Genomic DNA, 27,588 nt, shown 5'->3' on the forward strand with positions numbered 1-27,588 from the left:
CAAGTTATTAGCTTGAACTGTGACTATTTTGCTTGCTTTTTTTTTTTTTAACTGAAAAAAAACCTGGAAAAAAAAAAGCTGTTTAGGTGTTTTCTAAAATCTGTGGGCTAAACAATGTAAACTTGTGGGTTGAATCCTTTAAAGGATTTACAAAACATAGAAGTGACTTAGAGGCAAAGCAACTCTGAAATCTGACAAGCAGCCAACCTATAATAAGGTATAATCACCTTTGGCATTTGGTAAAATAAACATGACAAAAACAGTGCTTTAAAATGTGAGCAGTTAATATGCACTCATGCATATTTTGCACAAACTATATAGTTGGGTGTCAATTGTGTATGTCTTAAAGAGTGTTTTCATAATAGACAGCGTGTGTATCTAGATGTATGATCTGCCACTAAATTACGTGCTGTGGGCCTAAATCCAGTCTTGTACTCTCTCCCCTTCATTATTGTTACTCATTTTCAGAAAATATTTTTATATGAACAATGAACTGCATTTAAATAACATTAACACTCTCTGCCTTGATGCATAGAGGCGGGAAGAAGAGTAACAGGTTTTCTGGCTCAGCTTTGACAGTTACCCAGCTCCGGTGGTTCTTTGACAAGCAACATCAAATGCTGTGGCTGGTTGTGAATTTTGTCACTTACTAAACCATGTCTGAAATATGTTTTTTAAAAGCACTCCTCCTATTGAGAACAAAACAGATTTTCTGAAAAGTAGGGTTTGCCAATTCTAACAAGGTGTTGAGTCGTGCCTCATCCCTGGGATCATTTCCCTAGCTCAAGCAAATGTCTTCTTTTTAAGTTTAAACAGAGTAACACCTCTGAGTTGCCTCGAACGTATGTATGTATGTATGTATCTATATATATATTTCTCTATTTATCTTTGTATGTCGATGGGCTGGGGAGGTGATGTGTCCTGTAACTTCTGCCTTTTTGAAAGGGAGGAATACAAGCTTTAATAAATTGTGTGCCCTTGGGGTTTGCCGGGAAAAATATAAAGTATGTTTAATAGTTGACTTAAAATGAAATTATCCCGCGCTCCCGCGGCTGCGCATGGAATAAAACACCAACTCACGGTATGAAAACACGCTAAGACGAAGGGGAGGTTTATCACTTCGTGAGGCGCAGACACTTTCTGGCGAGGAGCCCGCCTGGGAAGGAGGGAGGGAGCGAAGGAGGGAGCCAGGACAGCCGTCTCAGCCCCCGGTCCCGTGCGCGGGGGCTGCCAGGGCCCCCGCGGGGCGGGCGGGCGGGCGGGGGACGGGGAGTAGGAGCGCTCCGCTCGGAGCCAGCGCTGCCGGGATGCTGGTGGGAACATCCCCTCCCCGCTTCCGCGCACTGCTCCAGCCGCCCCGCTGCATCCGAGGGATGCTCCCCGGCCCCGCTGATCCCCGGAGGCGTCAGGCACCGGGCCCGTCGATGCGGGCGGCAGGACCCCGCCGGCAGCGGCTGAGGTAGAAACACTTGCGGGTGCATTTTCCGTGGCAATCCCCCGCGGTTCGCCGTGCAGGCAGTTACTGCCTTCGGGCAGCCCCGGCCGCGGGGGGCACCGCCGCCCGCCGCTTCTCACCCCCCTCCGCCGCCGGAAAACAAAAACCACCCAGGCACAGCACGGGGGCACCGACACCCTCCTGCCAAACCGGCCCCGCGGCGGGAGGCGGGCGGGCGGTGCGGCGCTGCCATTGGCGCGGCGCGGGCCGTCCCTCCCTGCCGGGAGAAGGAGGAGGAGGAGGAGGAGGAGGAAGGCTGGAGGCGGGCCCGCGCGGGGCGGTCGCTCCAGTCGGTGTGCGCCGGGCGGCCGGGTCGCTTCTGTTTGCAGTTGCCGCGGAGGGCAGGGATCCGGGAACCGGGCAGGGGCAACGCTTAGAGCGGCAGGGCCAGGAGGTCAGGCCGGAGGTTTAGGGCGGCGGGGCCAGGAGAGTTGGCGGCCGCGCCGTCGGGGCCGCGCCGATCCACGCCCGGAGCCTGCATGGGGCGGCGACGCTGAGCCCCAGCCACCCCACTGCCGCTGCTGCTGCCGCGCTCCCGCCCCGGCCCCGCCATGGCCGAAGCACCGCAGCTGGTGGACATCGACCCCGACTTCGAGCCGCTGCCGCGGCCCCGCTCCTGCACCTGGCCTCTGCCGCGGCCGGAGTTCAACCCGCCCAGCTCGGCCACTTCCAGCCCGGCGCCGTCGTGCGGCGGGCAGCCCGAGGGGGCGGCCGGGGCCGCGGCCGGGGCCGCCGCCTCTGGAGCGCTGAGCGCCGACTTCATCAGCAACCTCAGCCTGCTAGAGGAGAGCGAGGACTTCGCGTCGCTGCCCCCCGCCACTGCCCCCCCGGAGGCGGCCGCCTGCCGCTGCGGGGACTTCCCGGCGCCCGAGGCCGGCTGCCGCCTCCACCCGCCGGGACCGCCGCCGGTGCCGCCGGTGCCGCCGCCCGTGGCCGGTCTGTCACCGGGCCCCGTGGCCGGGCAGCCCCGCAAGAGCAGCTCGTCGCGTCGCAACGCCTGGGGCAACCTGTCCTACGCGGACCTCATCACCAAGGCCATCGAGAGCTCCCCCGAGAAGCGGCTCACCCTCTCCCAGATCTACGAGTGGATGGTCAAGAGCGTCCCCTACTTCAAGGATAAGGGCGACAGCAACAGCTCGGCCGGCTGGAAGGTGAGAGGCGGGTGGTGGAGGACGCCCCGTCGGAGGGGGGTCCCGGGAGGCTCCGCTGCCGCGCAGGCAGGAGCCGCAGCGCTGCAGGCGGCCGGGCACGCCGCTCTGCCCGGCTGCAAGCTGCCCGCCGCGCAGCCTGCAGTGGTCCGGCTCCACGCTTTGCTTTTAACCTTAAATTTTTACTTCTTTTTCCACCTTCCCAGAAGGAAAACTCCTAAAGGAAAAAAAGCGTCCTAGCCCTCCCGCCGGTGGGGCGCTGGAGGGGCCGGAGCCGCCCCCCCGCTCTCCGCCCTCCTCCCCCCGCCAGCCCTGCCCCGCCGAAAGCAAAAGTTCACGCGGTGTCACGGCGCAGTCCCCGGGCAAACCCGGCGGGAGCGCCGCCGCCTCCTGCTCCCCTGGGGCGGCCGGCAGGGCCGGGGTTCAACACCCGTGTGCTGGGGGTGGCCGTGGGAGCACCGCCGCGGCCCCTGGGGCTGCCCGGCCCCAGTCCGTGCCGGCGCGGCAGGGGTTTGCCGTCGGGCGGCGGAGCGGGACAGAGGCAAACAGGGATGGGGAAAGAGCGGAGGCAGGACAAGGGTTGCAGAAATACCGTGTGTTTAATGAGTAAGCCGCAATATTTGTCGTGATGGCTTTGTTAAACTTGGATTGTGGGGGTGCGTCTTTCTCGTGTTACGTGGTGAGACGGAGCTTCTCCCTCCCTCCCGCAGCGCAGTTCCTGCCGTCGCAGCAGACCAGTGGGAGCAACCTGTTGGCGGCCGGGATTTGTGCTCAGTCCCGCGCCGGCCGGAGCCGAGCGGCCGGTGCTGCCCAGAGCCAGGCGGTGGGGCCGGCTGCGGCGCTGCCACCCCCGGCTCCCGAGGGACCCGTCTGCCAGATCCCTAGTGGCCCCGTGGGCACCGGCTGCCCCCCATACGGTTGGAGGGCGAGCCAGGCGAAGCTTCCAGTGGGGCTATGTGGCAGTGCCAGGCCCGGGGTACCCTCCAGCTTTGTATTCCCAATGGGTGATAAAGTCTTAACGCTGCTGTGAACGAATCCTCTTCCTCCGAGGCCTCTGTCGAGAACGTGTCACCCACCCATGCCCCTATGTGCGGCAGAAGCATGCCGGGTTTCGTGACACTGTTGCATGAGAGTATCAGAGCGAGTTTTTGCCGTCTGCGTACAGGCAGAGCCTCCTCCGCCCTGCGAGGGATTAAATGATGGCAGTAAATGCGTGAGGTGCACGCACCCAGCACGGCATCGGCGCGTTCTGCTGTGTTCCTTAGTTCCAGTTAGGGCCAGCCGAACTCTTTGCTTCGCTTTGAAGTATTTGTATTATTTGCCTTTTTTAAAAAAAAGAAAACGTCAACTCAAATCTTGTATTTATGTGTTTTAATTGCATCGCTAGGAATGTCTCTTACATCCGATTTTTGTAAATTCCTGGGTTTTCTTTAGATGTAAACAACATCGTGCTAAGGCAATGCAGATTGATCTGTAACTCATTTTAGCTGAAGGCTTTTAAGGCTCGTAAAAGTCGTTTGTTAGTTTCTATCGATGTGTTTGACTAAAAAAATTTTAAGGATAATTGTCTGAAGACATCTGTCATGAAAAACTTTAATAGGAGTGAAGTGATTGATAGCTGACAACTTTTAAATAAGGTAACTTGTCACTTGGAAATGCTGGGGTTTTTTTCCAGTGGTATTTTAGTCTCCTTAAGTGCTTTTTCAGAAGGAGTAGAAGAGAACTAAAAGCCAAACAAACCAAAATAAAAGAACTCCCAAATTCAAGCGAGCAAATAAGAAACACTGATAGCTGTATAATTTGTTAGGCTCTTCCTATTTTTATTACTGCTCGTCCTGTGGTGCTTCAGAAAGGAAGAAGTCTTGCACACCTCCCTCTGATAGAGCTCTTCCTATGCTCACATACCTCTGCTATGACAGGGAGAGCTGTTACTGGTATGTTTTTTGGCTGTAGTACCCTCTGGTACAGTGCAGTACGTACCCTGCCACTGCTGGCAGGTAAATACAAATGTACTCTCCTTCTATAATTAAACAGTCACTGTTTTATGCATCGGATTCATGTTGCTCTCATCCCTTCCTTTGGCTGCATCACTGCCAGGCTGCCCTGAAAGTTACATACTTGCAGATTTTACCACTTAAGCTAAGTAAGCGTGGCATTTCTGAAACACACTTTCAGGTTTAGTTACCAGCTGCCACTGGGTGTCAATGCTATAACCGATCTGGTTGAGGCGTGCAGCCCGTTTGCCTTGTTTATCACCGCTTCTCCACGGCTCATCTTGAGAAACGACTATTTTTATTTTTTGCAGTTTGGGAGCTGTTGGTTTGCTCGTGGTCTGGGGACCTGGTGTAGGTGCAGGCGTAGGGCTGGGAGCAAAGCCTGAGTCAGCGGAGGGCCCCGCAGAGGAGGAACATCGCTCGGCAGATGAGCACAGATTAGCAACCGACTTTTCTGCTGACAGAGGGAGCGCGGGTTCGCGTTAGAGCCTGGCACTGACTTAGGGCTGGGAGTACACTGTGCACTGGTGTGACGCAGTCTGAGAAAGAGGCGGTATTTTTTTTCCCCTGAAGTAAAACTTCGAGATACTTGGTCTTGTTGGGGTTTGCATATTTATGAGTGCAATAAGGCACCTTTCTAATTATACAAAAAATATATGGAACACACAAGAACTTAAAAAGAATGTACACTTTCTGCATAGTGGCAAGGCTGTGTTTCTTTCACCTAGAAGATGAGGGCTAAATGCTTGTATGTACTGTCCTGATTTAATACCTGATGTTGAGCTACTTTTTCATTTTTTACTGAATAAAGAAGTTCAAAAGTGTCAACATTATCTGTTAGGAGCTTGAAATAGCATCCAATTTATTCCAAATAAAAACATTAAAAAATGACTTTTAAAATAAGAGTATAAGCTAAAGGTATTAACAAAAAATTATTAGTAGCTTATTTAAGTAGGTAAAATTGTTCTCATTTATACATACAAAGTAGTTTATTCCAGACTTTCTTGTCACAAACTCTGCTTTATGAACTCTAAGGGAGCAAAGTCCCCATGAACTCCCATGGTGTAGCTGCCTTGAATGAAGCACTTGAGATGTGCTCTGCCAGACCTGCTTCGTTGTTGGTTGTGAATGAGTGCCGATAGTGACTGGTGTTGCTCAGAGAAAGCAGAAGCCAAGAACAAGATGTGTTTCAGAGATAACAAAGAAATTGTTGTGAAAGTTGCACAGAAGAATGAAACTTTTCTCCTAGTAGTAGTCAAGTGAAAGCAACATTTTCCCTTCCCTGTGATAGTGGGAGACACAGGGCTTAAGACACAAGAGAGAAGAACTTCAATGCAGCTGTAGATAACTCTTCTAAATCTGGTAGCTTTTTGGCTAATCATCATACATAAAACATCTCTGTGATGTGCATATTTCATGATGTCTTTGCTTTATGGCAGGTGTGGAGATTTATTGTAAAGGTGTTGTCACAGTTAAGCTTCCTTGAATGGTCTTATCCTTTTAGCCTGCTTTTGAAAATGGGTTCAAATAAAAACCTGTAACTTTCTTAAACAGAAAACATGGAGTTTTGATGTCACTCATCTGTTGGTGGATGTGTTGTTGATTTTTCACAGTGGCAGGTGCTAAGGTCACATGAGCATGTATACCTCCTCGACTTCTAGTCCCAAGGAAACTTGATCACCTAAATGCATTTGTTGCCATTACTGAAGGAATGAGAATAGATATCTAGCTGCAGAAGGATGAGTGTATGTAAGCTTCAGAGCCTGAGGACAAAACAGGCATGGGACATGGCCTTACCATAGGAGTACTTGGTGGTCAGCACTCTATTCTATAGTGGATTGGTCTCTATGCAAAATGAATTTTGGGTTGCGGTGTATTTGATTTGAAAGCCACATGTAGTAAAAAATGTTAGAAAGGCTGAGAAATCAAGAATAATCTTCGATGAAGCTGTTTGAAGCTTTTGAATTTAGATAATGAACAATTTAAATTGTGAAAATTTGTATGATTTATTTAAAGTGACTATATAGAATCACAGAGTCATAGAGTAGTTTGGATTAGAAGGGACCTTAACTATCATCTTTGTGAGGTTTTTATTATGCTTTTTTTTTTTTTAGGTGGAAATAACACAATTGAATTGTGCTCAACTGAATTGAAGTTTGCATTTAATTGCTGTGTATTCCCTCAGTACTGGTTGCATACCTGTAGTCATTTACCTCTGTCCCTTTAGATGTTCCCCTAGGTGAACGCCATGCATCGTATTATACATACATGCAGCACACACACATGCATATGCAGATACAAGTGTGTATGTTTGGTTTTCTGTTTATGGATTCTGTCAAGGTAAATGCTATTACAGTCATACCTTTTTACATGTGGCGCTAGTATTAGCCTCGACAGCTGGAAGCTGTAGTTGAGTTTGCTCTGCCATGACACCTGGCCTCAGCTGGGGCATGCTCAGAGAAATGGCCACACCAGTTCCAACCTCTGCCGACCCTGTTGGGAGAAAACTATTTCGTGTCCTGCATACCTGCTTGCTGCCAACAAAATGTCTCTTGTAGCAGCCTACGTTGTCTGTGAGTCACCAGCTTGCACTTTGCTTAGTTTCAGATATGAAAGTTCAACTTAGTCTTTGCAGGTGCAAGGTGATCTCCTTGCTTGTGCCTGAGTAACTCATGGCGAAGCTATATCACAACGTTTATCGAAACAAACTGTTCCTTTTAAACTTAAATTTTGTTTCTTCTGTTACGTTTGTCTTTTTGACCTCAGCTCTTGCTTGAAGGAAAAAGTCTGTTCTGGCCTCAAACCTGTATGATGCTGCCCTGTTTTTGGGGCAGGGGGTGGGCTTCCCTGGCCCTGTCCTGCAGGCAGACCGAGGCCAGGACAGACTGAGCCACCTCTCAGCAGCTGGGATGCTGAAGATACGCCCATTGCCAGTGGCTTTGCCATCTAGTCCAATGTGCCCCAGCATTCATCAGTGGTTTTGAGCTTCCCATCAGGGCCTTGAATTATGTGTTAATTGTCTTTTAATTTTCTTTGCCCATTTTCTATTTGCTGTGATATCTGTTCATTTACTTGTAAGATTATAAGTAAGACTAAACACCAAAACAAAACAAAACATGCGAGTGGCTTCGTATACTGACATAATGAACTAAATTTTCTTGAAGTGCCTGACTTTAAAGAACTTCAATACAAAAATGGGGTAACTGCTCTCTTTGCCATGTATTCTTTGTGGCACAGTCAGCTGTTTCCTTATTAACATTATTTTTGCTTCACTTACATGGTTTTACAAGTTATTGGTGAAGTTGGTGGTTTCAGGAACTGGGGCTTTTGTTGCCTGGGATGGAAAGGGGAAGTGGTGTGGTACAAGATACAAAACGTTTAGGTGAGGTATGTGAGGTGGTTTATTTTTTGTTTATTTATTTTTTTTTAATACAGTGATCAACAATAAAATAGGCAATATTTTGGGTTTTTTAATAAGGCTCCTGAAATTATGTAGTCTTGAGATGTCTACTCAGGCTTTTTTCAGTTTCAAAGCATAATGCTATCTAAATATGTTCATCTCTGTTTACTCAACTGGTGAATATATTGTAAAACGAGTGCTTGGCTTTAGGAGTAAAAATGCAGATACGTTTTGCAGCCACAGATTTGTGAAATATGTAAGGCTGTGGCTACAGAGATTCAACCCTCAGCCCCTTCTGTTTTGGGAGAAAGTTCATATATGAAACAAGGATTCCTAATGGAAATGATTTTATAACCTTGAGTAATGAATAATAAAGTAAGACATAGTGAAGATAACCTGATAAATAGTTTACTGTTTTCCTCTTTCAGAAATATGTAGAAGATGGATATATTTACTTTATTGTCAACTCCTGTGAGGAAGGAACTTCAAATTCACGAATGCTGGCTGCAGCTAGTCATAGTTAAGCATATGGTAGTGCATACTAATATTTTAATGAATTTTTTAGCATTTTATTTGTAAGTCTGGTTGCCAAAATGGGTTTTAAATATTGGGGAAACACTGCTCTTCATGATGACAGGTTGTACTTCAGAAATAAAGGGCACTGGGAAGACTCACATTTAGAAGAACAGCATCTCTGCTGTTCTGTAGAGAGCTTCAGCATGAATTGAATTGATCTATGAGGACACGTGCTATTCACATTTAACTATTATTTCTAAATATACTTAGTAAACATTAATCACTTGTGTTCATCCCACAAAGGTGCTTTATTCCTGTTGTGTAGTTTGTAATATGCAGATGTCTTAAGTGAGCAGTGCAGCAGCTGTATCATGAGGTTTCTTGGTAGGTCTTCATTCTTAACGTAGAAGGTGAAGGAATAAAAAGAACTAAGTCAGCTGCTTTTACTGGGTTGATGATTATCTTTTAAGAACTTCATTTGGCCTCATGCTTGTTCTAGATTTCAGTAGTGGATACTGGTCTTTACTAGATTGCTTAAAGTGATATCTAAGGAGGCAAATGTGTTAAGTTTTGAAGCACTTCTGTAACGAATGGTAAAGGTTTAGCAATGCTTTGGTTTGTGGTACCTGGGACCAGAAGTGGCTCTAGCTTTAAAAATGTAGTCACTTAAAACCTCCTGGGACTCTGACAGCTGCCGTGTCAGACAGAGATTAGGAATCGCTGGAGTAGCGGAGGGCAACACTAGGTTTGCTTAGGCAACTTACTTTTGTTACAGGCATCTTGCATCACTGCATAGTATCAATGATGTTATAGTTCTGTTTGAAAAGACATCTTATTCTAGAGTTAATTAAACTTAAAGGTACAAGTCTTCTCTTGTTCTAATCTTAGAAATCTAGTTTTTGGGAATGCTAGGAATCCATGCAGCTGGAATTGCATTCAGTCCTGTTGCTTCAAGACAGGATGCCAGGGATGGCTGTGATTGCATTTCTAAATAGCCTGTGTTTCTCCAAGTGCTTTACTGGTGTGTGCAATCTAGGCTTGTGTTGGTGTGAGCATGAGGGGCTCCTTTTTAATTTTGTCAAGGCTGTTGTTACAGAGGTCTGAGAGGTGTAGGTTCTGAGGCCTGGCACATGCGTACTTGAGAGAACCTACTGGGGATATGGTCTCTGAAATAGTACATATTCAGATTTAAATTTGGACTGATTACCAAAAAAGTGCTTGCAAGCAGAGATGCCTTTAACCCGTAGTATTTGCTGACTAAATTACATCTTCCTGCTGTGCTTTTTAATATATGTTTTCTCATTTAATTAACATCTTAATTTTTTTTTAAATAATTATTGTTTAGAGGCTGCTTAGTGCCAGACCTCCGTGCTTCTGTGCCAGGATGTGAAATGTTGAAGTGGGCTGCTCTCTGCTTCTTGCATGTTGGTGTCTCCCTCTGAAAATGTTAGAGACACCCCTCCTGTAATTTAGCTACTACCAGAATGAAATGTTCATCATGCATGGAAATCAGGAAATTAAAACCTTTTGTAATGAAATGAATGGTGTGTATATATGGAGTGATATGTGTGAGCAGCCTTTGTGCTCTCCATGGAAACTGTAGTTTTGGGCAAAGTTGAAGGTTCATAAGGACAGGAGATGCAGAGAGCAGCCGCTTGCTGGTGAGGCTGACCTGCAGCTTGGTAGCCGTGCACTATTGGCACTGGTCTCTTGTTCCACTGTTGATGCTGCAGAGGAGGAGGGTAGCAAGTGAGGGAGGGCCCTACACCACTCCTGGTTGCCTGGACCTGGCCGTAAGTTTCCGTGTTGGAGCTGGCCACGTGTGGATGGGCAGCAGCTGCTATGCACAGGCTGTGTCCTGAGCTGCCCCACTTACCCATTCTGCTGGCAGATCCACCTCCTGGTGGTGTCTGCTTTAGTGCTGTAGTGATATGTGCCTCCTGACACAGGCAGAACTTGTGGCCATTTTGCTTATATGCTGACCTATTTAAGTTTATACAGCAGAGGGTCTTTGATTTTGATTGATTTATTGAAAAGGGAGCTCTGGGGCATTGGAATATGGACATTAATTTTGTAGGAGAAAATCAAAGTGCATGTTTTTTTCCCTTCCTGAATAAGGAGTATACACATAATTCAGAATATGGACTCTAATTTTCAATATACTGTTGGCGGTCTCACTAGCAATGGGAAGGTAGTAACTTCTTCAGTTTTCTTGTGCTTAACTCCAGAAACTGTGACGTGGGTGGGGTTTCACTTACCCATCACTGACTTTTCAAACTATGCAGTTAGATAAGACTGAAGCAACTTGCTATAAATGTGGTGACTTGTTAGACCGCATTTATTGTGCAAATGAGCTTACATCCTGCAAGATCAGCAGAAATGTTTGCCTGGATGGAAATTAATTAAAATTTGGCGACTGAAATTAAAGGAATGGATTTGTTGCCCATTGTGTTATATGAATCTGCCTTTCGGTTCCCACAGTGGGAATTAGTGCAATTGCAAACGTTTTTTTGGCATATGTGAGTTTCAAGTTGGTGCTAAGTTCTGGCATCTGTAGCCTTCTTAGATTTTTACTGCCCTTTAATATGTGTTAAATGTATTTGGAGCTGCTAACAGGAGTAAGGATACTAATAATCCAAAAATATACTGTTGTGGCGGTGGTGTAGGCTCATTTGCTTGTAGCTTGTATATGCTTAAAACTGATTTGAACTAATCTGCTAATTTGATTGTAATTGTTAGAATTAAAAAAAAAAAGGTACCAGTGCCATACATATCTTGGATATATATCCAGATTTGAATTTTGATTGCCAAAAGCATACTTACAGACTAAGAGATCTTTAATGTTTGCCAACTAAATTATATCTTATAGCAATGCTTTGCAATATATAGAAACTCCTAATTAGATATTCAAAAAATGAAGATGCTGTTATTCAGACATGCTTCATAGCAGGCCTCCGCAGTTCTCTCCTGTCACGATGTGAAAGGATTATGTGCTCTGTGTTCCTGCTCACTGTTAATGTGTTGATTTCTCTTTCCAAAAATATTCTCTTCAAATGTGAACCTTCAAATTAAATATAATTATTTGCCACCCCCCAAGTCCCTTCTTCCAGAAAACCTGGCTCTCTGAAGGCATCCTGGTGGTGCTCTGAGGGAAGAGGAATTATACCTGCTGTTGTTGTCTATGCCTGGAAAAGTGTAATTAAGCAGGTGTAACTTGTAACTGTTTGGCTAGTCCCTCTCTTCTTTCCTTGTCGCTTCGCACCCTTCCCCTGCAGGACTGCCCTATGAAGCTCCAGCATCCAAGGACTGTGGGGCTGAGGGCTGCTCCCAACTGCCCCTAGCAGCCGTCCTCTCATGTGCGAGCACTGGGAGGTGTGGGGAGGTGTGAGCAGGAGGCTTTTTGGGAAAGCTGAGAGCCTGGGTTTTGCCTCGATGCTGGCAGGGTGCTGCTGTGCGGATTTCAGTGAGTTGTGACCTGGCAGCTGCCTCGTGCAGGAGCCAAGCCTGCTGAAATGCTTCTGTCTTTCAGGTGCATTTGTGGGTACTTTTCTGCTTGCTGCTCAGGTGTGAAGAGGAGGTCAGGAAAGGAATCGCATTTCCTTTTTGCAGTTACTGGAGAAGTTTGTAGTGATTCACTAAATAGATACCTCACTACTTAAATCAGTTAAGGTATATCCCTTGGCCTCTCTGGAGGATACTGTGCTTTATTCCTCAGTAATGTCTTTCAATGTCTCTGGAGGTTCAGGTGAGGAAACCAATGCCTGTGCTAAAGTGAAAGATTTAAACTGGAAGAGAGTAGGTTTATATTAGATATTAGGAAGAAATTCTTTACTGCGATGGTGATGAGAAACTGGCACAGGTTGCCCAGAGAAGTTGTGGATGACCCATCACTGGCAGTGTTCAAGGCCTGGTTGGATGGGACTTTGAGCAGCCCAGTCTAGTGGAAGATGTCCCTGCCTGTGGCAGTGGAGTTGGAGCTTGATGGTCTTTAAGGTCTCTTCCAACCCAAACCATTCTATGATTCCATGATTCTATGAAATGTTGTTCCCAGGTAAATGTTTATTGATTAGATTAATTATTATTACTAGGTTTTTTTAGATTCATTATTATTACTGTTATTTTTTTTTGAATGAACTTTGTAGTGACCTTTAGGAAGGTTCAGTTGCCAGAGCCAGGTGAGGCTCCTAAGGTATTTGCAGTTGCTGTTTGCCTGTTGACACTGCTACGCTTGTCCTGCTTCAGCTCAGACTCTTTGAGCTGAGCTCTGCTCGGCAGACAGGTCTGCAGCTCAAACCAGAAGGTATTTGAAATTCAGGATGAGGATGCAGCCTCATATGTGATCTGATCAAATTGTGTTATATAATTTAGACATAAATAAAAATGCACTATATATTTTTATCTAGCTAGATATATTTAGATCTTGATTAATATTGAGAAATCTATAGTGAAGGAAGCAATACCAAAAAAGTATACTTTTTTTTGTTAGATGTGAAAACCCAGAGTGTAACTCAGAGCAGCTTTACTTTCTCACAACTGTTATAGTATCTTGTCCCTGCCATCATTCAGTTGGAAATTAAGGCAGAGCTGGAAGGCAGTTCAGCATTTTAAATGCAGGTGGCACGATATCTGTAAACCTCTGAGTTGGATGGATAGGGTTGAACCAGGAGCTTTCACTTTTGGGTCAAGTTGGGGGATTAATTTTTTTGCCTTATTTCTCCTTTTTCCTTGATGAATATACACAGCCTCCAAGTAAAACTGTGGTGTCAGATCTTTATGGCTGAGGGTTTACCTTTAGTACAAGGTAAACTCAACATTGTGTGAGTATATATTCTAGCTGATGGAGTTTTAGTGCTGATCTAGGGTCTGGTCTCTGGTACTTTTGATGTGTTGTCTCCTCCTTATATACAAATGTAGTAAATCCAGTAAATACCCTCTTGAAATACAAACAAGGATAGGAGTTTAAAGCAGAATTTAAAAGTGCAGCCTGTTGCAATTGATTTTGGGAAAATCAAGAGATACTATCTTAATGCCGACTTTTCTGTGCTCGTTAGGAAACTTGAGTCACTCTTGAATAATCCAGTTTGTTCAGTCTATGAAAACTTGATACTGCACTCTTGCCATTTTCTTCTTTACAATTCTGTGGCAATGACATGTAATAAGCATTAAAAGGAGAAACCATAATCTTCTCTGCTTGCAGCCCAAGCCAACGCTAGTCATCCCCTGATGCTATGAAGTCATTCTTTGCTTTGAGGTTTCTAACTAAAACTCTGTTCCAAACATCTGCTCTGGGTGAGCAGTAGAGGCATTAGTGAAGGTGTCCCGGTGCCCTCCCACTGCCTCTGACTATCTACCCCTCTTCAGACTATCCTCCTGTGGCCAAGGACTTCTGCAAAGTCCACACCATCCCTTGACAGAGATCCCTCCTTCCCCTTTCTGGAGCTCTGGAACAAAAATGAAGATGTAAATGAATTTGCAATGATTGCACAAGTTGGTTATGCAACAAGGCTGACGTGGTAGCGTATACATATGTAGAAAACACCTTTTTGAAGAGATGACATTAAGCACAGTTTCACCACCTTCTCTCCAAAGATGAGGGCAACTGTTACTGGCTTCACCCCCTGGTTGGTTAACCTGCATATTAAAACCCACCAAATACTCAGCTTCTGTTGACTGAGGATTATTGTTGATGGAGCAGAAAAATAAATCAGTTCTTTTGGACTGTTTATATGGGAAGGAGATTTTTAGCTTGGGGCCCAGAGTCCAGGCAATTACAGTGGTCAGTCCTGGGGCAGTACCCTGCACTGTAATGAGTTTTTTATTGTCAGCATAATCTGAACCACCTAAGTGTGTTTTTTCTTTCTCTTTTTCAAATGAGTGATATTGTTTCAGTTGGAGGCAACCTGTGCTAGTCCAGCAGGTCAGTCAGTGAGTGCTCAGTATTCCTTGCATCTGGAAACCCAATTCCTTACTTCCTATGGTTTTTAATTCCTCTGGGAGAAGACATGCAGTACGGCTGACTCCTGTCTTTTGTGTGAAGCAGGGGGACTGATACTATAGTGCTCTAACTGAATTTTTAAGACAGGCTGCTTGGTAAGACTGCCTTGACACTGAATGTGATGCAGGCCTTTTGTCACTTCCGTGGCAAGTTACTCTGTGTGTCATATGGGGTGGTGGGCATAATTGTTGATGTCTTTGGGCAGGGACAGACTTCCAGAGGTCCCTTCCATGTTTTCAACTGAGCAGATTTGCATTCAGCTACTGGGCATGTGGAAAGTTGCTCCCCTAGCTAAGATCTGCAGTCTCTAGAAACCGAATCTATCCCATCTCACCCCAGAAATGGCTGGGGCCATGGTTAGCGTTATGTTCTGTGGCTCTTGGCCTGACTGTGGCTGGTACATTTTTACTTATGTGTGGGAAAACAAACCTTTTTGTCCTGCAGTTGCTTCTCTTGCTTCTGTATTAATTCCTGATAGGTAGAACAAATAAGTGATGTTATCTTCATGTGTAGTGCTTACTGCTGATTGAAAGGAAAATTCTGCAAACTAAGCAAGAAGACTGACCTGACGACTCCTCATGACAACTGCTTACTTTCAGTTAACATTCAGAATATTTTTATCCTAGTTTACTCCTTAGAGGCTAATAGAGTGCTGCTAGAGTAATTTTCAGATGAATCATGCCATCTGCCATGCATGCTTTGCTGCTTCAGCAGTAGGGGAGGAGAGGGAATATATACATACAGTGGTATGAAATGGTATGTTTGCATTCTTTGTAAAACTACTTTAAGTTTCAGAGAGTTTTTTTAGTTTTGTTTTTGGTTTTTTTGTTGTTTGTTTGTTTGTTTTTAGTTCCCCCCCCCAGGCATTTTATATTTCTTGCATTAGTTATCAGTTTAACATGGGGCTCTAGTACTGATACTGCTCTCTTGGGTGATCAGTGCCAAACTTTGCAGAAGCACACTGGACATACTTGATCTGACTTGCTAGTGACTTGAAGTGATTAATTGCAAAGTCCTTTTTTGAAATCACAGTTCAAATGTTGATCTTTTGGGTTATCAAACCAAACCGGCTATAATTTGCAACCCCCCTAACAATCAAAGATGATAATAAAACATTTGCAGAGAGATAAAACTGGTGGGTGTAGCCTGACAGTGTAGAGGGAAAGGTCAGTTGTGGAATGAGTTTGGTGGGGCTGATGTTCAAGACTTGTTTTACTAGGAGCTGTCCTGAGCTAGGGGAGGAGTGTCCCCAGCATGCAGCCGTCCTACCTGTGGGAAAGTGCAAACTGGTGTTTGAAACCAAAAATTCATAACCACACTGGAGCATTGGGCGCGTCATGTCCCATCTTGTGTTTTGTCCAGAAGCAATTATCTGGGAGACTAGCCAATCTGTTAGTAAGGTTCATGAATTTAGATTTGGGTTTGGAGAGGGCTGGAATCATAATCTCAAGGACTTTGTACGTCAATCCTATTCCATCTTTGAGAACCAAGCTATGATATTAGATAATGCTTTAATTATTACCAGGCAGAGTAAATTCTTCTGTTCTAAGACATTAAAATCTTCCCTTGCTGCCTGTCTCAAACATCTAATTTTCTCACAAAATGATTTGGCTGATGAACTGTTTGCACTGAAAAGTTCTGATAGAAAGTACTAATGCTTTGTTCATGTTTTTAAGCTTTTTACAATAATTTTAGCTCTTGTGCTTGGTTTTAGTGCCCTGACAACTGTATTTAAAGCAACTGAGAGCAGAATATTGAAATGTGGAGCGATTAAACTGTTTTCCTCCCTTTTCATGCATTTCACCCCTGCCCCTCAAGGAAATGGTGTATCTAGTAAACGCCACTTAATCATGCGAGGTCAGTTGAAGGCCTGAGCAATAGCGTGCTCTCTTTTTGAGGCAAGAAAGACAATTTTTAAATGCCAGGAATTAAAATCAAGGATTGCTTGCCTGTGGAAGGGAGTTGTTGCACCAGATATCGAGCTGACATACAAGCAGATCTCTGCTACCCTTAGATGAGGATTAGTTTATGCCCTGAAGCAAACGGATTATTAACTCCTGTAATTTTATTTTAGCATGTTTAACAACAGATACTGTTGCTTATAAAACCCATTTAATCCTTTTTTAATCACTGCAAGTCATTTTTCCAGCAGTTATCCTGCAGCCATGGGTTCCAATGGTTAGTTATTTACTGAGCAAAATATAGCGTATATCTGTTTGCCTGTGTATTTTTTAAGTCATTCTTTAATGCCTTGGATTTGAGTTTAAAAAAAAAAGGGAAAAAAAAGTTGGGCCTCTACTTCTGCTGCCTTTTCCTCCAGCTGGCATGATTGGTACCACCCTCAGCCTTCTCATTCGAGCAGAACTCGGACAATCAGGAACTCTCTTAGGAGGTGACCAAATCTACAACATGATCATTACCGCTCATGCTTTTGTAATAATCTTTTTTATAGTTATACCAATTATAATTGGAGGATTTGGCAACTGATTAGTCCCACTAATAATCGGTGCCCCTGCTATAGCGTTCCCCAACTCTTCAAATACCTGCAGCAGCCCTTTCTTTTGCTCTTTACTTTTTGGACACTCTCTGCTACATCCACAATTTCCCTTCGGTTTTCCCTGTCCACTGCTGTTGCTGATGTGAAACACTAGCAGATTATCCCAGCAGATTTTTATTAGCTTGAGCTTTGCTCTGCACCTCAAGGCATTTATTGATAAATAGCGGCCTTGTATTATGGGATGTATAAACAGGAGCATGTGACTGCCTTCTGCATTGGATTTGAGAACATAGGAAATAGTGGTGATGGTGGCGTCATGATGCTCTTATAGGAGGCAGTGCCTTTTCTTAGGGCTAAGGGAACCATGGGAAAAGGCTGGCAAGATTTCGGGCATGCAGGAGGTTCTTCATGTGTGAAATAAAAGCTGTCAACATCAAAAACTGTATAGATGAGAAGAAATATTTCCATTTTCAAAGATGATGAGAGCAAGAACATTGTTGGCAGATGTAGAGAAGGGGCACCAGGGGAGGTGGAGGCCTGAATGGCTCTCCTCAGGGAGACAGATGAAAGCTGTTGGTGCTTAGAGGGGTTGGTGGGAGTGGAGGAAGAGGATAACCCACCACAGTTATTGGCACCATTGCTTGATCTTTTACCCCTGTTTCCTGTCTACTCCTGGGGCAAGAGCTGGTTTTTCCTTTACTTTTCATTGCTAGCCAGCCGCCATGCCGTGCTGTGCAGGTGCTCAGCAGATGAACTAATGCTGCAGCTTGTCCTTCAGTAACCAGGCTAAAGGGAAAGTACATTTAACCTCTTAATTTTCAGATTATCTTTTAGGGTGAGACAGAGGTAAGAGATAATTGACACAAAAAATCACCAGGTTAGGTGCCTTTAGTGAGGCATGATATATAAAAGTAGCAACAAATGATGGAGATATGAAATACAACTACACCAGGGTCTTCAGGCCTTTTGCATTAACCTACCTGGTAGCCAAGGCAGTGCTGTGGCTGTGGAGATTTCTTCTGAGGTAGAAGTTTCCAAACTGTTCCAGTTGTTCTCCTGAACAACAGGGTTTAGTAACACACCATCTGAACTCGCAGCTGTGGCCCAGGGCGGTGCTTTGTTTTTGTGAGCCGGCTCTTGAGTCAGCATCCCTGTGGTGGCCCAGTGGCTGGTGTCCCTGCCTAATGGTAGCACACAAGGCAGGGGACATGGGCATGAGAGACCTTACTGTGCTGTCCTCTATAAAATTTTGGGGTGACCAACTTGAGTTCTACCTCCCTTCCCTCCTGGAGGCCAAGGAAAATGGAAAGGAGAATTTTGCTCTTCTGTAGTACCTATGTTTGGATACACGTGGATGGCCCATTTACTCAGAAAGAGGGGTGGAAAGCTTCAAGCCTTTTCAGGTTTTTTGCTCAGTCCTGGCCACTGTGCTGGGACCTTTCAGCATCTTATAAAAATCTGTCCTCTCTATGCCAGCCACTGGAATGCAATGTAGCAATGCTGCCTTGCATGTGGGGTAATTTTGTGTTCTGTCTAGTGCATGTCTGAAATGAGGGTGCATGTCGTAGAAACATGGAATTGTTTAGGTTGGAAAAGACCTTTGTGTATATGCATATAAGCCACTTTCCAGCAGCGTAAAAGATTAGGAATGAGAATGAGAAAGAGGTAACATTTACGTCTTTCTGACTGTAGGAGCTTTGCCTCTTGACTATGATTAAGCCAGTGTTTAGCCTGTGAAGATAATTTTTTTTCCTCTAACGTTGGGAGATCTGCTATTACAAGTAATTTTGCCATCAGGGCTGGATGGCATAAAGTGAATACCTGACTGAGTTGAAATAATTTGATTAGTCTGTCTTTTGCTGGGAGAATCCCTTGCTCAGGCCTATCCCAGGGATAAATGAATCATGCAGAGCAGAAATTGAAATTGCCAACAAAGACTTTAAGTTTGTTACTGGGAAGTGACTGTTAAATGAGCTTTGCTGTAGGACATGTGCCTTTTCATAGAAATGTCTGTAACATGGACTGAGTTACACTGAAATGTTAAACTTCCTTCCAAATTTAAGGAAAAAACCCCAGAGGCTAGAATATGCTTTTATTGTCAGAAACTTCTGACCAAGTTCATTGCTAGTGCTGCTGATCTGCTTAAGTGCCACTTACAGTGGATTTTATTACATGAGGAATAGAAATAGAGTAGCAAAACACATCTGTACTGAATATTTTCTCTCCCCATTAACCCCTGTTTTCCCCTTCCATGTAAATCTTGTGTTAATGTTCACATAGTTTGCACCAATAAGAAAAACAGATCTTGCTTACTGTTTAAGATTTGACCTTTCATTTTGTACTGGCAACCTAAAGATCATGTGTGTAACTGCTATGGAAACCAGTTGTGCGAGAGTCCAATAAGGTTCTGAGGTTCCTCTGCAGCATTGAAGCTTTAAAGTAGGAAATAGAGGTTTCTCCTTTGCCCCTGACTGAATAGCTGGTGTGGACACCAGAGTCCTCTTCTGAACAACAGGTGAGGTTGCCTGCAGGTTCCTTCCTAACTGTAGGATTAATAGTTGCCTTTATTTATGTCTCGTGGTTCCTATCCATTTGTTGACTTTTGTGATTCAAAGTGTACCTGTTGGTCGTGCAAGAAAAGCCCTTGGGTAACTGTAAAAGGGGAAGAAGATAGGTGGATATGAAGAGGGTTACGTAGTCTGCTTTTAGCTTAGGAGACTGGTCTATTTGAGATTGGTAGTCAGTGAACAAGAATAGGTTCCTGTTCTAAATGTTCACAAGGAGAAACTTCATCAGGCACAGTGAATAACTGCCAAGAAAGGAGACAACCCTTTTGCACATCCCTAGAGTTCCTTTTAGACTCAAATTAGGAGACACCATGAGTTTAAGTATAGTCCTGAGTACATGGGACTAAGATGGTATCTCAGGACTTTGCATTTTGACTCCATAGGGGACTGGCCCAGTTTGCCATGTTGTGCAGACATTGAAACGTCTGGGTTTCTCTCTGTACAGGCTATAGTTTGACAAACTGATTTGGCAACCAAGCTCTGGACATCTTGTTCATACCACAGTGGCCACTAAAGGACTGGGAAGAAGGTTCTATAAGAAGGATTAAAAAGCAACTATCTTCTAGTCACTAGAGAAATCATGAGTTTCACTTGTGGTTGCAACAGTCTACTCTTCCAAGGAGGTAGAAAGGCGACGGTCATACATGGGGTTTAACCCACACCTAACTCCCTGCTTGCCAGCACTGGGAAGTCTGGGCTCTTAAAGGCTGAGCACAACCACACAATTCACACACAGCATAGGTGTGGGATTTTTCGAATAAATAGCATAACTTCCATGCCTATGGAGCCCAAGAAGGTAGTCACCCTTTTCCATTTTGAAAGCAAGACCAGGGATACACAGCAGTATGCCATGTGTCCCAGTTCTGCGTGGTGAAATATGTTCTTTGAGCCAGAGATTGTCATGACATCCATCAACCTTGGGCTTACCAACTCCCAGGACAGATGTAAGGTGTATCTGAACTGCAAGTTTTGTACTGTCTAGAAAGTCTGTAAAGGCTGAAAGATCTTGATATGGAACAAAAGCTATAACTTGCCAGTAAGCTCAGTGGGTTGCAGAGAAATTTTCTCATATTTTGGAGTAAAAGAGTTTTGAAAACCAAAGCAAACAAATGTGTTTTGGTTGTGGTGTTTATAAGAAAAGGCAAGAGAGGAAATGAGAACTCTTTGAAATGTGAGTTAAACCGTAAGTGCCATGAGTTGTGTTTTTCTGGTTTTTTGCTTTGTAAAATCCTGCTTTCTCTTGCTGAGGCTTAGTTAGGAAAGTTTTATTTTCTAAAGAGAAGACAATGTGTGTCACAAAGAAAAGGAATATCTTAAAGGTAGGTAATCTGCTACGTAATGGAGGGTTTGTTATGGAGAAAAACTACAAGACCGTAAGACCTTATAGGATTTCCTATCAGTTCAAAACCGCAATCTTTACCTGGAAGCATCAATTCTTCACTAACATGGTAAATGCAGATAAGAATAAAAGAAAAAGATACAGTATTAAATGAGTGTTACAAACAATTAATAAGGAAGATAACTTGTTATGAATGGTATTTAAGAAAATAAATATTCCCATTAATAAATTAAAATAATGAAAAGAGTTAAAGGAGAAGCTTCTGTAATTCAAGACTTGTGTGCTTTTTCCGACTCTGTTGTTCAATACAAGCTATGACAACTGTCTGCAAGTCTTGTCTTTAGATACATGTATTCTTTTCTGTGATCTTTGGGTCAGAAGGAAGAGGTTTTTTTCTCTTACTGGTGTAGGATAGAAAAGAGCAGACTTTTGCTTTCAGAAGCAGTGCTGTGTAATGTCACTGAACAGATCTGTTCACATCACAAGCCAAAAACGGAAATAAAAGTCCAGAAGCTTAAAATGAAACATTCTTCCTGTATGTTTAAGGGTTGAAGTCCAAAGTGTGAAAGGCATTAAAAATTCTAAATGTATCTGGGGGATATTTATAAATCCTAATTTCTTGCCATTCCAAATGCTGGGTGTTTTGTTCTTCTTTGTAGTGTTGTCATTGAAGTTGTTTGATTTGTAACACTTTTTTCAAGTGTAGCTCTTATATGAGATGTGGCCCAAAAAATATGGAAACTTTACTCAGTTTAGAAAAAACCTTTAATGAGTCACAAGGCAGTAATGAATCCAGCTTCTGTGCTCATCATTGGAATATTCATTATTATGAATGTCATAAAACATAATTAAAAAAAAAAAAGGTTCAGTTCAAGAGTTAAGTAACCATGCTTGGGATCTCCTGTTTTCCTCCTGGTGGATAGCAACTTGCTGGCTAGTCCAAACTCTGGACATGGTGGACCCCGCCAAGGGGTGTTGTTTAGGAGGGGCTTAAGGATACTGTGGAGTTTGGGGGCCTTTCACTGGAGGCTTGCAGTATTTGGGGGTTGCTAAAGATAAAGGAGTGAAAGTAACGAAGTTGGAAGAGGGGTGCAGATTGTGGGGTTGAGGTTATGCCCATGGGAAGCTGTGGGGGACATGGTGGTGTGGGGTGTGATGTGGGTATATCTGCAGGAAACTATGACATGGTTTGTTGTGCTTGCATAGATTTAGTGTATCAACCTTTCACACAACAGTATTTTCACATATTTTGACATGCATTTCTATCAAAGGCAACTGAGAGGAGCAACTGCAAGCAAAGGCAACCTTGAACGTATCAAGAACCTTCAAAACATCATCTAAAGCCTAGGAAGAGGCCCAAGAGGAGAGGAGGTTTGGCATCCTCACTGGTAGTGGTGGGGCAGCTGAGGAGGAGCACAGGGCAGAGGAGAGGGCTGGAGCAGCGTGGGGGCTGGTGGTGGAACCAGGAGCTGAATCTGGGACCATGAGTCAAAGTCCCATGACTCCATTGCAAGACCATTAGTCCTTTTAAGTAGCTGCCAAGAATTAGGGTTGATGGATAGCACCAGAACAGAACTCAAATTATTCAGGGTTTTCAGCTATAAAACAGCATGGGGTGGAAACCAACACTACAGTGTGTCTCACAGGCAGACTCTGGCATGGCCAAACATGCATAGGATGAAAATGCCTGTCCTGTAGCTCTGAGTCCTGGCCGCTGTTACCCACAGGATCTTGAGGTTTTAAAGGTCATGATAAATTTGAGTTACTAAGGCATGTATAAGAAGTTGCAGAAAGGGATATGCAAGAGAAGGAAATTGTTAATTTATTCATTTAAACTGTACATTTCAAAAACTTGCAGTCAAGACACAGTGCTTTAAAAGTGACTTCGTACTTTGGTACAGTATTGGTCATAAATAACCAATACTGTACAGTATTGGTCATAAATAACTTAGTAGTTATTGATTACCAGTTTATTAGCAGTAGTAGTCTGGGAATTAACATTTGGTTTTCATACTCCAGTCTAAATTATTGGTTTATAACTTGTTTTTCTACATATAATGCAAAAAGATGTCAGGATTTTTTTTCCTACCATGAAATATTGGAGAAAATTTGTAGTCTTAGTGCATGTTATTGTAATTCAAAGAATTTTGTATTCTTTGTATGTCTAATGTCAATTATTGTGTCTTTTGAATATGCAGTCACGGAACTTGCAATCCTTTCAAACAGATATTTCCCTGGAAACAGCTAGGGCTGTCTTCATGATATTCACCCCAGATTTTTTCGTTTATAATTTGTGCAAATACTGTCTATTTGTATTTTCTACTATTTTAGGTATTTTTATTTCTTTTTTGAAAATGGATGTTGTTTAAGACTTTTATATATAACTTGCTCATATATTTTTCTATATTGATCTGTTTTTTCTATACTATTCTGTTGTTTTAAGTGTTCTATGTATGTAGGCCACTCTGTATGTGTATAAAAATACATGTGCTCCAAATTTGAGCTTGAAATAGTCATCTTAAGCTGTCTGTACTTTTTGGCTAAGTCCATAAAATAATGATGCTTATTTTCTTCTACTTGTTACTGTTCTTTTAGTTTACAAAAGATTTAAGGGCTGATTGCAGAACTTGCTTACAGTACTCCTGCTATTATATATTTCTGTGTTAGGTAAAGCATGAGTATTTTTGGGGTGCTGGTGTTTCATGGGTCTCTTGATAGCTTTCAAGGGTACATTTTGTATGGTTTGTGTGTAGTGTTGGGGCAGACCTGAGAGAAGTAGGGTACTGTTTGCTTGCTAGCAAGGGGGCAGACCTGAGAGAAGTAGGGTACTGTTTGCTTGCAGGAAGCAAGAGATAGCAGTTTTCCTCTGGAGTTTACAGTTTGAAGACCTGAGTGTGCAAGCGCATGACTTGAGTTGTGAGCGTGTTGTGAACGCTGGGACATGATTAAAGACAGCTTTTAGGGAGAAAAAGTGCCATCAAGGTTAGAGTCTAGACCTTTACCTCAGATCAGGCAACCTGTTGTTTACAGGAGCCAAGTGGTGGAATCACTTTGGCAAAGAGGCTATTTGTCACAAATTTCATATTCTTTGGCTGTTTGTGCAGTATTTTTTCTTCTGTATTTTTTCCTAAGATATTGTTTTTGCAGACCTTATTGAAAACATGCTGTTTTTTCTTTTCTAATTTGATTGTAATACGGGCTTTGTTAATCAAAAATAAGTGCAATAAGGCGGAATGACTTGGTTATTTTTACATTTTCCTGTTTAAAAAAAAAGCCTCAGTAAGTGAGCCACAATGAGCCGTGATGTATTTCCTCCATCAGGATGGAGAATAAGCCATTTATTATTTCAGCTCTGACTCACAGTGAACCTGCTGACACTGAGACATTTTATAATCATAAGGAACAGGTTAGGGCAGTAACTTGAACGCCAGGCTGGGGATTACCTACTTATTACAGTGTTTTACAACCTGGATACTTTAGGTTTTCTGGCAGAATGTCCTAAACCTCACACTAAACACCACGTTGTTATTGTACAATTACTGCTTGCAGGTCTTGCTGTAGGTGGTGCCAGCTAGACAGATGCCTTCATTGTAATTATCTTTTTTACTATATATAAAGATTTCATCCTTTTAATCCATGTAAAATTTACTGCTCTTGAAAGTGACACTAATAGTTATACTTCTCGCCCTTTCTCCTTGTCCAGTGTTGTTCTCAAACTGACCAGGGATAGGCTTGCTCAATCCAGAAGTGGGAGATTTCCAAGGAGAACCTGGGTTCTGCGGGAAGTGGCACTGATGACTCAGTAGACGGTGCTGGTGGTCATTGCATAGTCCCCCAACACAGTTTGTGAGAACAGCAGTGCTAACTCCACTGTCCTGGCCAAACTCCAGCTGAATAATTACTTTCTGCCTGCCTTGAATTCCTCTGCAGCTTCAGCTGGAGAAGTTGAGCTTCATTTCCCTTCTTGTAAACAATCCTGCAGTGTTGAAGCGGAGCCGCTGCTTTATCGCACCTTAGAGGTAACTGTATTTTGCCATCGGGTGAGTGGCTTTATTCTTGCATTTGTGTGTAGCCTGAGAAATGCTTGGGTGCATTTGTGGATGCTAAGCCCTGGCTTTTCATTCTTTTGTAAAAGTATCTATCCCATTGTGTTTGATGCTTGTGTAAATAACTTCAAACTATATGGCCTGGGAATAAAAGTAACCAGAATTCAAGTGTTTGACTGGCCAAGCCAACTCCTAAAATGCTCCTTTTCCTATGATGTGTGTGACATCATCTTGTCCTCTACTTCTTCAGTATCAGCCTATTTATCACATTTACTGATAACTAGGGCATCTGTGAAATTCACGTCCCTGTGATAGCTAAATGTTGAAAGATGACTGGGAAAGGAATAGAGATCTTCATTAGTGGATGAGCTAAGACTCCTCCCATGTAGCTATTTAAGCACATTAGGTTGTCTCTTGCTCTTTGATAAGTGTCACAGTGGACAACCTGTGGCTGGATGTCTCTACTTAATCACAGACATACAGAGTAGATGAGAGAAGTAGAAATGTAGGTCAGAAAATCATGTCTACTTTGAGAGTGTCTTCAAAAATAAGACTGTAGCCAGTGCCCTGCTCTGGGCATTGGTAGGAAGGAAGGTTTGCTCAGTGAGAGGGACCAGTCCTGAATGCAAGTGGGTACTGTAACTCCTTCCACATACAGGAGCTCTGCCAATATTTCGTTACTTTTTCCTCTAACAGCAGAGGCTTGAGGTCTGGTGCTTCTGAGAGAGGAAGTGACTGGTGATTCTATAGGTTGGTTTTTGCTGGTCATTTGGTTTAATCTGATATCTGGCTATATATTCCCTGAGCTGCAGAGCTGAGACACTCTCGTACTGACTTGGTTTTTGTCAGTGAGTAACAAATGGAGTGTGATTCAGATGTGCCCTTCCACATTTAGCACACGCAAAAGTTACTTGCAAAAGACAAACTGCAGGTAGAATGGCTGAAGATCCTAGCCCCTTGATTTTATGTGGAGTCTTATGTGCATAAGAGTTTGAATTGCTTTTTTATGAGGAAGATGGAGAAGTTAACCTCAAAGTTCAGCTTATGCTGAGGTTTGCTGTTGAGTTCATCTTGCAGAGATTGTATAATCTTTTGGTTGTCAGATACTGAGTACAGGTTTGAGTACAAATACTAAATCAAGATTCAATGAGTTTTCCTGTGCATATAAAAGCTAAATTTTTGCTGTTTATTCTCCTGAAGAAGTTAGGTTTTGCATGACCCACTCTTAAACTACCCTTTATTTGCATATTTCCACCTTCTCTTCATGAGACAACTACTCATCATTGTCTTCTTGAAGACTGCTTCTTAACAGAATTCTGTAGTTAACCATTAAATCCTCTATTCAATACATATTTTACTGTTTTGTCTCTTTTCTCCCTGGTTGCTCAGAAAGTACACCAGTGTTGCAGCATTTCTGTCTTGCAATATTGGATATATGCAAAATCTGATATTTATTGGTTGCAACAACAATAAGCAACAATAATTTATTGCTTAACCAATGCAGGTTGCCCACTTAGCTGTGCAGTGATTTGAGTAAGGGATCACAAAAACTGCTTGATATGTTTCCATAGCAAATTTCACTGTGTGTTTTGTTTTAAAATCATCTTTATGGAGTATGTGGTACTTAATGTGTTACCAAAATCAGGATGCAAGAAAGCACATGGTTTAAAATTTAGCAGAGAGAGTCTGATAGCTTCAGGCTCCTTGGCAATGGCAAAATCGGAGGTATAACAGTTCATCATAGGAGCCCAGGAATTTTCATTACCTATGCTGAAGCTCCAGTGTGTGTAAGAATAATCTTTCCATATTTGCATGTAGGAGAAACTGAAGTATATAACTGGTGTAGTTCTCCTTAAATTGTCCAAGGATCCAAAACTGTACCTGTTTTCTGTAGGCTTATCAGCTACCAATGCCACGGGTCTGCACAGATTTTCCAAGATGGAGAGGAAATACTAGATTCTAGGCTAAAATACTGGCATATATAATCTGAAAAGTCACAGTATGGGAAAATGTTGTACAAAGTAAACAAAAGTGATGTAGATTCAAGAGAAAATTTGTATTGTTAACCCTTTATTTATCATATGGACTATGTTGGTAATGTCATTTACTTTAACAATTATATATATATATTTTTTTTAATTTGGCCTGAACTTGTGTTGAAAGGAAAGCTGGAAAACATAGGTTTTGAACAGAGTTTGATTATGCTGTTTGCAGAACTAAAGAGCTTCTCCCAGAACAGGATTAACGAGTATTTGGAGATAGAATTGTAGTTGGTAGGTGCTTTCACTGGGGTCATGCGACTGTAAGTAGGAAGAGCTGCCTGATAATTTAGAATAAGAAATTACCTTTGTATGTGTATCAACAAAGAAAGTATAAGTAGCTGTTCCTTGGGAGTTACAAGGTGGGTTTTTAAAGTAAGATCACTGTGTTGTCAAAATACATACTCTGCTGTTGTTACTTGGTCTGGATGTGGCACTGCATTAGGTGTTTGTTACCACAAGGCTTTTTCTAAGCAAACTGTATCAAGCTGAGAGAGTTTTCTGCTTGATACTTTCCTTTAAACTTCAAAAAACTCATGCAAATAATTATTT

General features: G+C 43.2%; 1 protein-coding gene across 1 annotated transcript in view; it reads left to right on the plus strand.

Moving 5' to 3' along the window:
- Positions 1-1,772: 1,772 nt before the first annotated feature.
- FOXO1 (forkhead box O1) overlaps positions 1,773-27,588 on the plus strand; it is a 64,909-nt gene continuing 39,093 nt past the window's right edge. The window contains exon 1 of the mRNA XM_027723161.2: positions 1,773-2,646. Coding sequence (XP_027578962.1) covers positions 2,047-2,646 — 600 coding nt within the window. The 5' untranslated portion in view covers positions 1,773-2,046. The remainder of the gene's footprint in view (positions 2,647-27,588) is intronic.

This window comes from Pipra filicauda, unplaced genomic scaffold (assembly GCF_003945595.2).
Source record: "Pipra filicauda isolate LSUMZ 115617 unplaced genomic scaffold, ASM394559v2 scaffold124_size2119055_pilon, whole genome shotgun sequence".
In the NCBI taxonomy this organism is placed as follows: domain Eukaryota; kingdom Metazoa; phylum Chordata; class Aves; order Passeriformes; family Pipridae; genus Pipra; species Pipra filicauda.